The sequence below is a fragment of the Gymnogyps californianus genome, chromosome 13 (genome assembly GCF_018139145.2).
Source record: "Gymnogyps californianus isolate 813 chromosome 13, ASM1813914v2, whole genome shotgun sequence".
Lineage (NCBI taxonomy): Eukaryota > Metazoa > Chordata > Aves > Accipitriformes > Cathartidae > Gymnogyps > Gymnogyps californianus.
In genome coordinates this window covers 23,646,498-23,662,230 of record NC_059483.1, presented here as the reverse complement: position 1 = coordinate 23,662,230, position 15,733 = coordinate 23,646,498, and the positions used below count along the sequence as shown (strand labels likewise).

General features: G+C 39.8%; 1 protein-coding gene across 1 annotated transcript in view; it reads left to right on the top strand.

Moving 5' to 3' along the window:
- The window catches only part of WNT7A (Wnt family member 7A), a 34,212-nt gene extending 26,147 nt beyond the window's left edge, over positions 1–8,065 (top strand). Inside the window, exon 4 of the mRNA XM_050904691.1 lies at positions 7,586–8,065. Coding sequence (XP_050760648.1) covers positions 7,586–8,065 — 480 coding nt within the window. The remainder of the gene's footprint in view (positions 1–7,585) is intronic.
- The last annotated feature ends 7,668 nt before the right edge of the window (positions 8,066–15,733 follow it).

Sequence of the window (15,733 nt, the reverse complement as noted above, 5' to 3'; positions counted from 1 at the left end):
TTGATGAAGATAAATAAAAACTTAAGAACCTTATTTGACTTTCACGGCCATGATTAGATTTACGGAGCTGTCGGAGAAAAATATTGAGGAATGAGCAAGCTAGATACAGACTGAGCCACATACGTGGAATCCACTTTCATAGTTACTTTTGCAAAACTGAGGGGATTTTGGCAGAAGTTTATCCTAGGAGCAGCTACGGTGTGATATAACATGTTCTCCTAGAAGGACCCCTCAGTGACAGAAAGCTGAAGTACTATGACACCTTGTTTTATTTCACATAGGAGTTCCTACAGTTTGAAAAAAAGCAAAGGCCATGCCTTATGGTTTAATTTGAGAAGAGCATTATTAGGTTGTGTGAGAATCTGTCTCATTAAGTCTCTCTTTTTAAAAACAGCTATGGCCTTTTTATCCTAAGTCCAACTATTCTTCAAAAATAACAATTATGAAAGCATCCCGTGACATTTATTTTCTACTGCTCTTTTGTTTTTTGGTCCCAGAAGTGGTGATAAATTGATTTAGTACACGGCAAGTCATGAAGGTTATCGGAAGTATAAGACAAATATGCAGGAGAAAATATTTTTTGCTGCATTCCTCTCAGCTTTTACTGGCCTTGCTCTCAGACTTCTGTGTTCATTTGCTGTTCTGCACAGTGCTAGTCACTGAATGAAGGGTACTAGGTCTTCTGTCCTCTAATTTAAACAATACAACTTACCCAGGGAAAGAGAAGAACATCTCATTCAGTTTGTGCATGCTGACAACAGTGCATGAGTACTGTGACCATATAGAAAGACTACCTAATAATTTTTTCTCTACTTGTTTGATATATTGTGGAAATAGAAGCTGCATTTAGAAAATAATTGCTGCATACAGTCAACTTTTTTATAAAGCCGAAGTAAAGGACAACTAATATTCCAGGGCAGAAAGTATAAAAATAATTATGAAACTCTATAAAGTGCATATAAGAAATGTAAGGAACCTCCTGCTTTGTGGCAGCATAGAGAAAAGTCAGAGATAGTACACAAAAGGTTAAACTTATGAGAGCGCAAAATTTTTGAAGTCTTCATTTTTAAGGGTATCACGAGTTAGAATCTGGAAAAAGTGTTTCTGTTCTTTAAAATAGGATAGCCATTATTGAAGGTAGATGGTGGTATTGGGAAATACCACCCATCTGTGATGTTTCTAGCATTATGTCATTTATCAGCATTCTCTTGGCTGTCTTCATAATTAGTCCTCAGACCAGCATGTTGCCTGATTTTCTTTAGACACCTATTCCAAGGAAAGTGCAATGGTGATTTGATTGATGTAGGTCACATGCTGTGGTGATTTCCCAGTCATTTTTTATTTGAGACAAAAAATCTCTTGTAATGAGAAAAATGGTTCAACCTGCCAGGGGTAGTAGTATTTCTGGGATAGTCACGGCTCACAGAGTTCAGTGTATTGAATTTGTTTGATACTGTCTTCAGATATTATTCTTTTGCACAGATTTCCTAATCAAAAACATGAGAAAAAAAATCTTTTGGCTGTGCTTAATAAGGTCTTCATAATATGTACAACTGAAATATGAAACACTGTCTGGAATGAGTCACTCTTAATATGGGACACAATCGGTTCCAAACTCATCCACAGTTAGTTTGCCATAGGATATCAATGCAAAATATGTTATGTTTCTATAGCACACATTTTACAACAGCTCCGTTAATATAGTTAGTGAACAGCCACTGATGGGAAATAATCTTTTCTGTTTAAATATGCCTTTGCTAACTTAAAACTTGCATTTGGGTACTTTTTTATTATGCTGTTTCTCACATTTCTTAAAAATTTCATAGGGTTTGTCTTCAACAGCAGTGTTTCTTCTTTTATGCTCTCTCACGTTCATTTTTGTTTTCCAATCAAAAAGCACCAAGTATTGTTTCTACTTTCCTCAAGTTTCAGAGCTCTGGTGTTAAGACAGTCCTACAAGTTACTTAAACAGTAGCATCCTTTTGAGATTACTGTCACACTTGAATAAAACAAGTGGCAGAGTAATTTCCTAGTCATTTTAATTAGACATAGTCCTTTTACTGCTTGTCACATCAATCTCACATGTACATCCACTGCCCTTTTCCATGCCTAGTCTCGCTCTAGACCTCACTGCCAGTTGCTCTAGATATGATTCGGTTCTCAAGTAAGTTAATTTGTTGAAAGACTAAATATGACATGGCTTTACTGTCTTAGCTTAAAACAATATTTTTACTCAATGAATCCTTCTTCAAAAGCAAAACCCATATCTCTAACATCATTTCTGAAACTTGAGGGGCTTTGTCTTATAGCTACAATTGCGTCTGAAAGTAATATAAATCATAAATCCTCATCTGCCACAAGCTGAAAGGGGCAGATTTGCATCTGTCCATTGGCCTCCCCAGCCCACAGAAATGTTGTGACCACTATCCAAGCCCTGCCATGTTCTTCTCCAGAGTGAAAAATTCACTCTTGTTTTGCCAATAGTTGTGTTTTCTTTGACCTATAGTAAAGGTATGTGTGCAGGCACTTGTAGGAGACAGGTATTTCCTGATCCAGATGATCTGATGTCAGACAAAATTAGGAAAGATTATGGCCTTGGTGGGATAGGAATCAGTGTCTGTTGTCCCACTAATTACATCTGCTTCACGCGTAGACTGGAGTCTGAGTTATTTCTGATGAAGCAGTAAAGGGTCCCTAGCCTGAGGCGCTGTGGTATTGGCAGTGTATTGACTGTGAGGCAGGATTTAGTTTCCATGGGAATCCTGTTCGTGAAGGAGAATGCACTGGAAGTGTGATGGTCACTGTATTTCATGCTGTAAGTCCTTCAGGACAGCTTTGGCGTTGAGTGCTTTAGAGTTCTGGTGACTGAACCCCGGGTTGTGCAGTACCTGACCCCACGTGAGTGGGCATGCGGGGTCCCAGACTGCCCTGGCAGAGGCATTTGGAAAGTCAACTGACTTTAGCTGCTGGAAACCCAGGGAGGTACACACCACTGACTAACTCAGGTAACAGAGACACCGAGCTGAGAAAACCCACTGCACGAGGGCGACCAGCATTTCTGAGCACGCCAGCCACATAACAACCTCTCCGTTTGCCCAGACCCGAGCACCCGCAGCACCCGTCCCACCACCCGCAGGGCACACATCCGATGCGGCTGCAGGGCAGCAGCGGCAGCACTCGTAAGCAAATGCCACTCCGGCGCCTAGTCGCACCAGCCAGCACTTTCTGCTGGTTTCAGTGGAAACCAGGACCGTTGGCTCAGCCAGCCCCCAGCCAGGGTACCACTACGGGCACCCTGCCCACTGCAGGACCACAGTGCTGGTACCAGCCCATGCAGCTCCTGGGCTGCAGGGTTCTCCAGAGCTACAGCTTGCCACCCTCACATGATGCACCCTATGCATTCTCTGCAAAACTAAAGGTGAAGAAAAAACATGTTAAGTTCCTAATGGCAGTGCCCAAAGGTACTCTATCTGAAGATAACATCAATAGAGAGAGCCAGCGCAAGTTCTCTTCACACAAACTATTTCCCAGAGGCTAATGGGGGGGGGGGGGGGGGGGGGGGAGAGAGAGAGAGAAAAACAAGTACTGACAGTTTACTGTAGGAGCTCAAAGAAAAAGTGGACAAAGCTAAAAGAACTCCAGCTCTTTGTTCGCATTTAATCCAGTTCAGAGCATTCACTGGTGCATACAGATTTACTTTCCATGGCTGACGGAGCTGGATATGGTCATTTGGTAAGAAACAGAGGATCTAGGATTTAAATTTTGTGCTCTTCAGGCTCTTACATTTTAGGAAAAGTCAGTCTATAACATATATAAAGTTTTAATCTAATGTTAAAAGTGTGAGCTGCTGGCTAATACCTTCAAAGAAACAAATCCTGATCTTGAAAGGTGAAGAACGCTTTCTGTTTTTAAGACAGACCAAGTTTTTAAGGGGTAGAGCACTTCTTTTGGCTCACGGAAACCAAGGGAAAGACTGAGGCCTCCTATCCCTACCCAAAGAATCCTCTATTTTATTTTCTTCCTTCTCTTTTCAACGCTCGTCTTGAATTTATGAAGGCACTGATTTATCAGAGGCTACTAGAATAACGTAAAGGTATTAAAATACCACTGTCCACATATTTTAATGCAAAACAAATAGTCCAAGCACCTGATATCACAGTACAATAAAACTATCAAATCACCATTGCAGGCTTTTGCTTTTGCTGAGGATAGATGGTTCAAGTTACATGTAGCCTATTTTCTAAAGGCTATAGAGTCAATTCATCTCTGGCTGAATTTGCAAAACACCACATTGAAAGACAGCACCAGCGAGGAGGATATATATACAAGAACAGAACCAACAAAAGGGTTTGTGAGCGAAAGGTAGAGAGGCTGGGTTAGAAAAGGTAGAACTGGAAGGGAAAGTTCAATTGCAGAGTACAGTGGACCCAAATTAAGCAGCTATGTTGGAGCAATTTTAGCATAGCGTATTGGAAACGCACCCCCAACAAGTACGCAGAGAAAAGGGAGGGTTAGCCAGCAAATCTTAGGAAGGCCTATCTACAGAAAAAAAAAAAAAAAAGAAAACAATAAATGTGGCACAGCGTTAAAAGACAAAACTCTTTCTCATCCCTCTGCCCCCTCCTGTCCCCCTCCAAGCATTTTTGGTCATCTAAGAAGGACCCCTAGCACATGGGATCAACTAGTATTGCTCAAACTCCTCATGCTCAGACAAAACCAGACCTTTTTATCCTAACTGCTCATGCCCAGCCTTAGCTGAGACCAGAAAAGCAGAAGCTCGTTCTGGTTGGCATCATGTCACCCGGAGCAGGAGACCAACACGTGACATGAGGCTGCCCAGTTGCTGAACTGCTCCAGCTGCTTGCTCAGCTCTTTCCAGTGGAACTACTCATTCTCTCAGAGATTGCTGGCTGTAAATGGGATGTTAATGAAATAAACCAAAAGGCAATTTAGGCTATTTAACTACACTTCAGGAAAAAAAACCCTACCTGGATAGATGACACGTGATGTATTTTGTATTAATATTTCAAGTCAATTTGGCGGATCCTGATGGCAGGCGAGTTAGAAATATTTTGTTGCAAGTTTGAACATCGTACCAGGATGTAAGGCCAGCCACTTGAACAAGAGCAGTGATTGAATTAGGGCTGAGAAATGTATCCCTGGCTAGTTTCAAATTTTAAAAAAAGAGCTTTTAAAAAGGTACAAATGAGGCTAAAAGAATTTATGTTATTTTTCCGGTTTCTGTGCTATAACTCCTTTTCCGTCTCCTCATCTATCTTCTAAGTGTACTACCTTATGAATGAGTGAGCAATAAAAGAAGTATGCAGTGACTGAGAGAGAAACTCAAGATAACAAGATAGTGCAAAACGTAAGCCAAAGCTTGAGCAGAACTGCAAGTTAAGATGTAGATCTGAATATAAAAGTTTCTCACATCTGAGTTTTAGGGCAGTCATTAGATAGTTTGCATGAAAAACTAATTTAAAAGCAGTAGCACAAAATGTGACCTAATATATGCTAAGTTCACATCTGACAAAATCTTGGACCTATACTTTCTAGGGGTTTTAATCCTGTCTTCAGACCACGTGTGCTGACACTTCACTCATAGACTAAAATAAAAATAAAGCTATTTTAATGCCTTTGAGATCCCTATCTTCATTGAAAAGGAGCAGAGGAAGAACAGTGAGTAAAGAAGCAGCTACAAACTATCCTAAGGTTAGGCAATAGCAATTAGTGTGCCTGGGTGACACGAGAACACCCTCAAGACCAAAAGGTATGAGAATAATAAGCTACTACATGCAGTCTTTAAATTACCTGTTTTAAGGCTGCCAAGAACAGAACGGAGCTATGTTCGCCAGTGTTAGTGTGCTACTTATGATCTGCTGGCTGCACAACTTAAGATGTGCTCTTTCTCCTTGCTACCCCCAGTTTATGCTGAGATTTTAGACTTGAAGTCCCAGCACACATGTCTAGCCTTCGAGCTGGACTTGGCTTCTTCAGTGCAGGCTGCCATTTTCAGCAGCAGCCCGTGACGGTGTCTGCATGGTAAGTTTTCCAAACGTCCAGAACTGGAGGGGGAGGTTATAACAAAGGGTTAATTCAAATTTCTGTATCACTGACCTCCCTCCAGCCTTCTAGGCTGCCCAGGTTTGGAGCTGCACGGATCAGCTGGGGTTTCTCAGGGGAAAAATTATGTCGCCACTCCCTGAACCCAGATAATCCCTCTGGCTAGGCTTTCCACTGCTGGTATCTGCCAGGTTAGGCGGAATTTAATCATCAAAATTATTATGTTCTCTTTTAAGCAAAGACCAGTGGGAAATTAATTGCTGGAATTAGGTATGTCTTCTAGCATTAACCCAATGTAGCTGCTAAGTGAGGTGAGTTATAGGGCTCAGGACAGACAGCAGGGACTAAGCTGGTCTCCAGTTTTATTTGGCAAAGACTGGGTTGGTAAACAAACAGCAAGAGGGAGAAGATAGAAGGATAAAGTTTCAAGAGATGTGAAGGTTGAAGGGAAGATGAAGCCTGTTATCTTCAAAAGGAAAGTAGTGACAACTCAGGCATAAGCATGAGAGACCCCTACAAAGAAGAGAACATGAGACAGGGTGGAGCAAGCCTTGATGTTCAGGTGTTTGAGATGCTTTTACAGTATTAAGGAGGTAGAAAATTTTTACCAAGAATTGATGACAAAACATGAAACCAATTCCTCGTCTTTACTGTTATTCTTTATGCTCTAAGACAGACCTAGTTTTCTTGCAAAGTAGCTGGGGCATTTTGCATGCTCCATTATCCATGTGAGAGGAGACAAAACTCTTCAAACCCTCCAGAATGTGCAAAGAACTTAAGACTATGGTATATCAAAATAATACCTAGATTTCCAAATTGGAGCATTAACTTGCAACATTTAGAACAGATGATGCCTATATAAATAAATTATCATCTGCTCTACACTGTTGATTGATGTGAGACCAACAGGAGGATAAGCATTGATAGAGCTTATTGGCTTGTTCACATATTGCACCAGCTTATGTAATTTTCAGGTGCAAGAACTGAAATGCAGTTTGGTTTTGAACATCTGTTTACAAAAATCAAGTTCTAGTACCTATTGTTGAACTTTCAAAGCATCCTGCACGTGGCACTTCATGTAAAGCTGGGATTTTCTGCCAGTTCCTAATTTCACTGCCATATGCCCAAAATTGCAACAGACAAATCTGAAGCACTGCGTGATCATATTGCAAATGAAAGTGGAGAAAAGCTGTGGTTAAGGAGGGTCCCATTTTACCTTTGGTCCGTGGGCTGTGAAATTAGGCAAAGTTATGTTCCCTGCTTAACTCGAAGTGCAAATGGGGAATCAGCTTTGCAGGCAGAACTCAGCTGACACGGGTGAGCATTTGTTAGCTGGGTCAACTGTGTCACTAGGCAAGCAAAACCCACAGCTTTGATGGGAACGTGGCTTATGTCTGGTGGCAACTCATGCTGGAGAGCAAACCCATCCCTGACTGTCATTCAATATGCATCAAATAAACCTGGTTTTTTGAAGAGACTCTAGCTTGTATTAATGCATCATTCTTTGTTCTTCCAAATACAGATTCTGGAAGAAAACATGAAGTTAGAGTGCAAGTGCCATGGGGTCTCGGGATCCTGTACCACTAAAACATGCTGGACAACTCTGCCTAAATTCCGGGAGCTGGGCTACATCCTTAAGGACAAATACAACGAAGCTGTTCAAGTCGAACCGGTGAGAGCAAGTCGTAACAAGCGTCCAACCTTCCTCAAAATAAAGAAGCCACTTTCCTATCGCAAACCCATGGATACAGATTTAGTGTACATAGAAAAATCTCCCAATTATTGTGAAGAAGACCCTGTCACTGGCAGTGTGGGAACGCAGGGAAGGATGTGCAACAAGACAGCCCAGCAGTCCAATGGCTGCGATCTGATGTGCTGTGGTCGCGGTTACAATACACACCAGTACTCAAGAGTGTGGCAGTGCAACTGCAAATTTCATTGGTGCTGCTATGTTAAATGCAACACATGCAGTGAAAGAACAGAAGTCTATACCTGTAAGTGAGTACGTGGCTGGGCAGGCTGACATGTCCCTGGCCATGAATACATTTGCACATGCACTCAACGTACCTACACAAGACTGTAGGAAAGACCTGCTCTCCCAGAAGAAATGCTGATGAATGGAGCCCTCTCTTTTCTTCTCACGTTTCATTGCTTATGTGGATACACATTTCAGACTGTTATGAAAGTCAGCCAAGAAACAAAAACAAACAAACCCCACCCCGAGCCACCTGACACACAAAACAGAGAGAAAAAGATCATCTCAGTTAATCTGCACCTCTAAAGCAAGAAGCGTTGACTGCCTTGTGAAGAGACACCAGTCAGAGAAAAATCTCTGAGCGTGGCAACTAACTCTTGGTTTGGAAAAAAGATGGTCAAAAACTTCAGTGTATAAGGAGCAGGGAGGGGTAGGGGAGAAATCCTCAAACGAGGGCTTTGCACAGGATGGGATGGACAGTGCCCCATCGTGAATTGCCCATGTGAGTGTGTGGATGACACAGATTTAGGCTTCTACACTTGTGAAAAGCTTCTGCTGGTCTTGCCCATCTTTCCACTTCATACCATTTGCTACAGCGAGTAGAACTGTTGAAGTTTTCTGTAGACACTGCTTTATCTGCCTTTTTCGTGTGTGTGTGTGCTGCAGATTTTAGCACAGGGATTTGGGACACTTGGGCATAATAATAGCAATATTTAACAATTTATTCAGATAAAACTAATATTAATTTATTTAATTAAAGAGAACTCTACCACATTTTGGAACTATTCTGCAATTAAAGTAGATAGCTGGCTTTCTTTGTGGAATAATTTTGTAGAAACAGCAAGGAAAAACTGGAGCTGTATATATTATTCTTAACTAGGATATTTCTATTAGTTGGACTTGCAGGATATGTTCTACAGTACTAGATGTTTAAGTACAAAAGCTGGCGTCTTTATATATATGTACATACACAAACACACACTGTTGTTTTGGGGGGTTTTTTTTGTTTGTTTGTTTGTTTTCTCCTGTTTGCTGCTAGTTGTCTGGAACAAAAGTCAAGTGGTAGGGGTTACAAATCTTTACCAGGTGTTTTTTTTTTTTTTTCTTCAATTAAAGAAAGAAGCATTAATAAAATCCTGTTTGGAATATGTCTAAAAATAAGAAAATCCAGACAAACTTCCATCTTTTGGAAAAATCAACCATAGGATAAGAGAGTATATTTTGTAAGAGACTATTTTTATATAAATATTTTATTTATACTACGTCTGCTTGTTCAACCTGTACTTTTTCTCAAAACAGGCATACAATTTGTAATTCTTAGGCTATTTAACAGAGAAAGGGTAATTAGTTTGTGGACACAACAGAAGCAAGCTGGATACATTCAGCTGCGATTGGTGGATGTGTCAGAAAGCAGAATGAACTTTCTCTCCGGATGTGTGTACAAACTGGCTCTTTTCCTGCAGCTCAATTTGCAGAATATGCAAAACAAGAACAGGGTATGTAGCATCAATTTTGTCACATGGCTTGAATTCATGATTGGTATTAACTGGATGCTCATTTATCCCATTCAAGAAAAAAAAAAACCGAATTAGCTTCCCACATGCGTCAGTCATTAAACTGTGGCATTATGACTAGCAAATGTGCTGTGTGTGCTGTCAGTTAAACCTCTATATTGTGTTACTGTCAAATTTGATTTTAATCAGTGGAAGACTGTAGACTATGACTGTAAAAACTAGCATGACACACATCGTCTGATTCTCATAGATAGGATACAAAGCTTACTTTTTGTCCAACTCTTTTTAGCATTTACATTATTCTTTCCCCCCAAAAGGCCAGAGCTCTAAAATCCAGAAAAACATCTAGGCACATTTAAAGACTACTCACTTGTTTTTCAGAGCCCAGCTAAGCCATTTTGTGTTCCCTTTACGGTATTTCCTTTTTATCACTGCCAATTTCTTCAGATACTTGAGTGGTAAATATTTCTCTGTTTTTAGAATCACTCTGTTCCTCCTGCTCGACTCACTTGTGACCGATAAAAAAATAATCTAATTTTAATGTTTTTCATCGGGTAAGAAACTTGGCCCAGCACTACCGATGATATTGCATGTTCTGTCTGGGACAGACCAGATTCTTCCCTACTTCCAGACTACAGGATCTCACGCCTTTAACGAGGCTAAGAGGGGCATCAGTAAAGGAAACAAACCACCATCCAGCATGCAGTGCATTTCACTGACTCCTGTCGATAACCGCAAGCGTTACAAGGAGTAGATGATACAGATACATCTTGTGTCCATTGATCTTTCTGAAGCAAAGCTCCCACCTAAGACTGCGAAAATGGAGAAAGTTTTCTGAGAAAGTAAACAGAAGTATCACAAAAGATATTGCAAAATTTCACTATAATGACCTAACCTTTTAGAACTTCTCTGAATGTGGCATGGGGTTTTTTTAACTCACTTCTTGTATATACGTTATTTACGTGAGAACACGAGCCCATGTACTACCTGATCCTAGCAATGTGTAATTAGGGTTAAATATACAGTTTCTTTGCAGACCTGCCACTTAACACAAAATAGAATTTTTATGCAATTCAGACACCAGCATGGGATATCAAAATAAAATGATTAACATAATTTAGTTTCAAACTTATGACTTGTCAATATAAAGCAATATAAAAGCAATTTTGGGGGTAATAGAGTCACTGCTTTTAGTTCTTCTAAATTCCACACATCAAGAATTGGTAAGACATACAATGCAATGAGGTACATACAGTATGGACATTAATTACAACACTATATTATGGTTAAATAATTCAGATCTAACATTTAATATTGGAATCTCCCCCGCCCAGTTTGTATTGGTTTTTTACTTAGTGGATACCGTATCATAGTCAAAACTGTGTTTTCTTCCCTGATTAGAGTTATTTGACAAATTATTACTTTTGCAGCATGTTTTTACCATAGAAAAGTGATCTGTAAAACTCCTGCTTCCTGTATATTTCAGTATGCAGTGATGTGCAATGTACGGCTAGCAGATTAATTATTGAAGGACAAATAGCTTTAAGCGGGTTTACTCACAATAATAAAGAACTGGATGCACAATGAAATGAATTTGGTACACATTTTCCCTATATTTTACAATGTTGCTGGTGATCAGTGCATTAATTAGAGAAAATACCAATTTGTTTGATAACTGGAATAACAGTTTGGGAACGATGAATTAAAGAGCAAGGAAAACAAAATGCTGCATTCAACTAGAAAGTATTTGGAAATTTGGCTGTGTCATCTCAGATAGGAGAAATCTGCCCCATCAGAATCTGCCATGAGTCTGGAGTTAATTGGTCATTCACTAAATGGGCTTGAATGGCATGAAGAATAAACAGGAGAAGGAGAAAGATTTATGATTTTGTAGATATTCCTCTCCCCGACAACAGTTTGTTCTTTGTCCTCAGGGATAGAAGAGCTCTGTTTTCACTTGGTGAAGAACCACACAATGGGAGTGAAATGCACACAACTGCAGAACAATACAGCTCTCAAAAGAAAATACATCTTTTCATCTCTACTAACCAAGGGAAGCGCTGGATTGCTGTCCACATTAATAACCTAGCTGAGGCTTTTAAAGGAAACATACATTCGAGAAGCAAGAAGAGTAAGAGGAGTAGGAAGCGTAAGCGAACAAGCATAACTGCAAGCTGGGAAGCTATTATTTATGAAATCTCACTTCCTCATTTGATAGCGGAACCCTGATTCGTGGAAGTGAAGCAGTTCTGCCTTGGGATTCCTAAGCAAGTTTTAAGGATTTTACCTCTCGGCCTTTTTAAAAGGACAACTAACCTGAATGCTCGAAGTACCTACATAAAACATGAACCAGTCAATGATTAAGTTTTCTTTGCCATGTATGCACAAACTTAATGGAGATATGTCTTTCAACAGTGATAATTAAACTGAAAACATCCTTAAAATGTACTCTTAAGTGGCTCATTTGGTAAAGTTATTGTAAGCGTACATAGTTACTTAGAAAAGGAAAATAATGGACACGTACCATATTGCACAAGGCTCTTAATGAACTATCCTGTGGATTACAACACAGTTTTTAACTGACCACACTTAAAAATCAATTTGTTGAATACAGAAACATCACAGACTGAAGTCAGGGTGCACATATTCAAATTAAGATTCAGCATAAGTATTTCTGACAACATTTTTACATTTATCATTATAATAGATATCAGGAAATACGCACTGTGAACATCCAAAACGAGTGTATTAACTAATACAGCCCCCTGCCCCCAACTTGTAACCCCAAGAAATCGATTGAACAAGAAGCTCTGCAACTCTGTTGTTGGTAGAAGGACTAAACTGCAGACACAGTGACTGACATGCCTAGGCAGGGCTGGCCAAATCTGGCAGACACTGTTGCTGTCAACCAACAGCGGTACAGTTTAAGTCAGGCTTGAATGTTCCAAAACTGTCCAAAATTGAACCAAGTACAGAAATTTTGTCACACAGCAGAACTTCAGATGATGAAGCTCATCTAGATGCCAAAACATTCTCGCTTAATTCATGGTTATCTCGGATAGTTGTCACCATGGCCAGTGACTTAATTTGCTAACCCAATTCATGTTCTTCTGGTCAAAATCATACCAATAATTCCTCAAAGGCGGGCATTTTAATCTTGAACAAAAATTAAGGGAATCCTTCCTCTGGAAACAAACAATTAATAACATATGTTTAAGTCAAAGTGATGCAGAGATGTACTTGGATCTCAAGGACTCCAGGTGTTTGAAGAAGGACACCAGAACTTTGTGATTCTCTTGTCCAGAGGTGATGCTGTAAAACCCTAAAGGCTTCTTTTGATGCTTTGGAGGTTTATGAAGTTACTGATTTTTCCATTTTGCTGTTATTACTTATTCATAGATTCATCAACAGCAGATATTATATAATTTGCAATTGGGAGGTCAGAAACAAGTCCTGGAGAAATCTCACTTCTAAGTGTAGCATGATATATTTACTACTGGTGCTCTCAAGTTTATGTAATTCCTTATCTTGATCTTGTATTTTTGTTAGCAAAGTCACTGCATCATGCTCTTGTTAGGAAAGATGGCTGCTTTGTAAAGAGGTTTGATATCTCTGGGAGAAGATGAGATTATATTTACCTTAGAGAAATGTTTCCAGGATTGTGTGCGCACAAAAAAACCAAAAATGAGGTAAAGAGGACGGTATCAAAGTTGCACCACTTACCTATGATTATTAACACATAGCCAACCTCTCTTAGCACAGAAAACAACCCTAGTATTTGTGTTCCCTATGCTAGCTTGCATCCTTTCCCTATACCCCCAAAATACATGTTGTATATATCACACCAGATCCACAGTTGATTTTCTGGTTGCTGATATAAACAATTCACTAGCAGTACATCACAAACCCAATACTACCAGCATAGAAAACCCTGTGCACCTCTAATTTGTAAGAATGCACAGACGTTTTTCTTGGGAACAACACATTATGCACAACTTTCTGTTACTGCAGTGCTTCACTTTGCCATTTTCACCAGCATGCCTGCCTGCAGCGTGTATGTGGTTCTTATTTTATTCTCTCCATGCACATGGAGTTTTAGCTCTCTACAGAATGTTCGTAAGCTCTCCGATCTGTTCCCAGTCGCTGATGGCTTGTGTGTCTTGATTTTTGGCCTGTATGTGGGGCTACGATACATCCGAGGAGGACACTCAACACGAAAAAACATTCATCCTCTCACAGCGTACCTTTAATTTTTCAGACCAATACAAGAAATATGGAATTACTCCAGTCATCTAATACACCATGTCCTCCTAACTCACCTTTTCAATATTATTGAGAAAGCTGCATTGATGGTTTTTTAAAACAAAGTTAAAGAGAGTGGACCGCAAGAGGTGTTCTCTAATCGGCTAAACTTGCAAAAGAAACTGTAGCAAAAACCTGTACAGAGACAGGGCTGCGTTTTGTTCCTCGTCAGGCAGACTCATCAATTTAAATGGGACTCCACATTAACTGTACCACAGATAGCGTGTAATATTATCGGTTAATCACATTTACTCATTGTTCACAACCCTTTTCCAGTTACTAATTTTTCTTATTCTCTCAATGGTATTGAGCTTGCTTCACTCACATGATGTCAGCAAACACTGCTTTAACTATTAATATTTTACAAATTAGTTTGGCAGATTCTCTCCTGGATCCTTTATGCCATTTCTCCTTTTATCCTGAAATCCTTTTATTATTTACACGATAAGAGGCCATAAATGCCATTAACACTCAGCATTTCGATGACAAAAAAACTCCACAACTTATTTTTTGGCCCCATAGAACTTACAAAATAAATTAAATCAAAGTCCATTAAACAGGTTTCTGGTATTGTCCCAAGGGTTACATTTTACTATCACATACTTTGACTCGCTCTCAGCTGTGGAGCATAGAGATTCTCCAAGTCATGGCAACAGTATCTTGAAGAAAAGCAATTTCTACTGAACTCCATCAGACTGCTTTTTAGTATGGTCAGAGAAAACCAGCTCATTAGACAAGAACTAGTTTAACTAGGAGACAGATAAAGAAACTAGAAAGATAAAGAAACTAATGGCCTATTACAGGTAGGGTGCAGTCCAGGAATGCTTTGGAAAACAGAGGAAAACTCCTGAAAAATTCAATGCGTGGAAGGCACACTGCTGAGTCTACCAGAGAACACCGAAAGGGCTTGGCTAAACGGACAGATTTTAGCCAGAGCTAAGCCTGCCTAGTTGTTACACAGCTCATAGTGCAATTTCATTTGGCTCAAGCCAAATCCGAATATCTATTCCATTGAATCAGCAAGAAACCTGTTTTGTGAGTTGTTCCTTGCGCTTAATTTCTTTCCTAGCAACTTTTCTTTTGCACGTGAGCCCACGGAAATATGCCCTATGGGCATCACATCTGTCCACATATAGCTTATTTTTGAAATGATTTAAATTTGATCTGAACTGTTTTAAACTACAGAGGATATTAAATACCTGGCACCTTGAGAAAGATATTAACGAAGAAGGGCAGAGAAGATACAGTACAGGTAGGAGTGTTGGACCATAATGCCATCACACAGGACTGGAAGATGTATGATTTATCACCAAAAAAAAAAGTTTTTTCATATATTTAAAAAAAAAAAAAAAATCAGGATAATTCCTTTTGGCCTTCCATAATGCTGTGGTGTCAAGTTGTACAAATGTTCTGCACTGAGCCTGGCCTCCGTCAGCCACTATTATCCCCATAAACAGACAGGAAATCAGGAGACACAAAGCACAAGAGGGTTGGCCAGTGGGCACAAAGGAAGTCTGTGAAAGAATTAGGACTACGGCCCAGATTTCTCAGCTTTTGCCATCCTGTTTTAAGGAACTCGAGCAATGACTGATTTGCCTCCTTTTTATAAAATACATATCCAGATTTTAGTGTTTTGGAATGTATTCACTGCATGTAGTAGGTTCACTGCATGTTCCGTGTGGCTGAAGTGAGGAGACTCCTTCTTCTCAACCTCATTAAATGCTAAGCACACAGTAATTAATATAGCCTCCACATTAAGTATGAGTCATGCACCAGGGAAATCGTAGAAACCTGGTCTCGTGTTTTGTCTCCTTAAGTCAAATGATTAACAAAGATGTGAGGCAAAGGAGGTAGCAGCGAGTAGGCTTTTTAAGTCAGA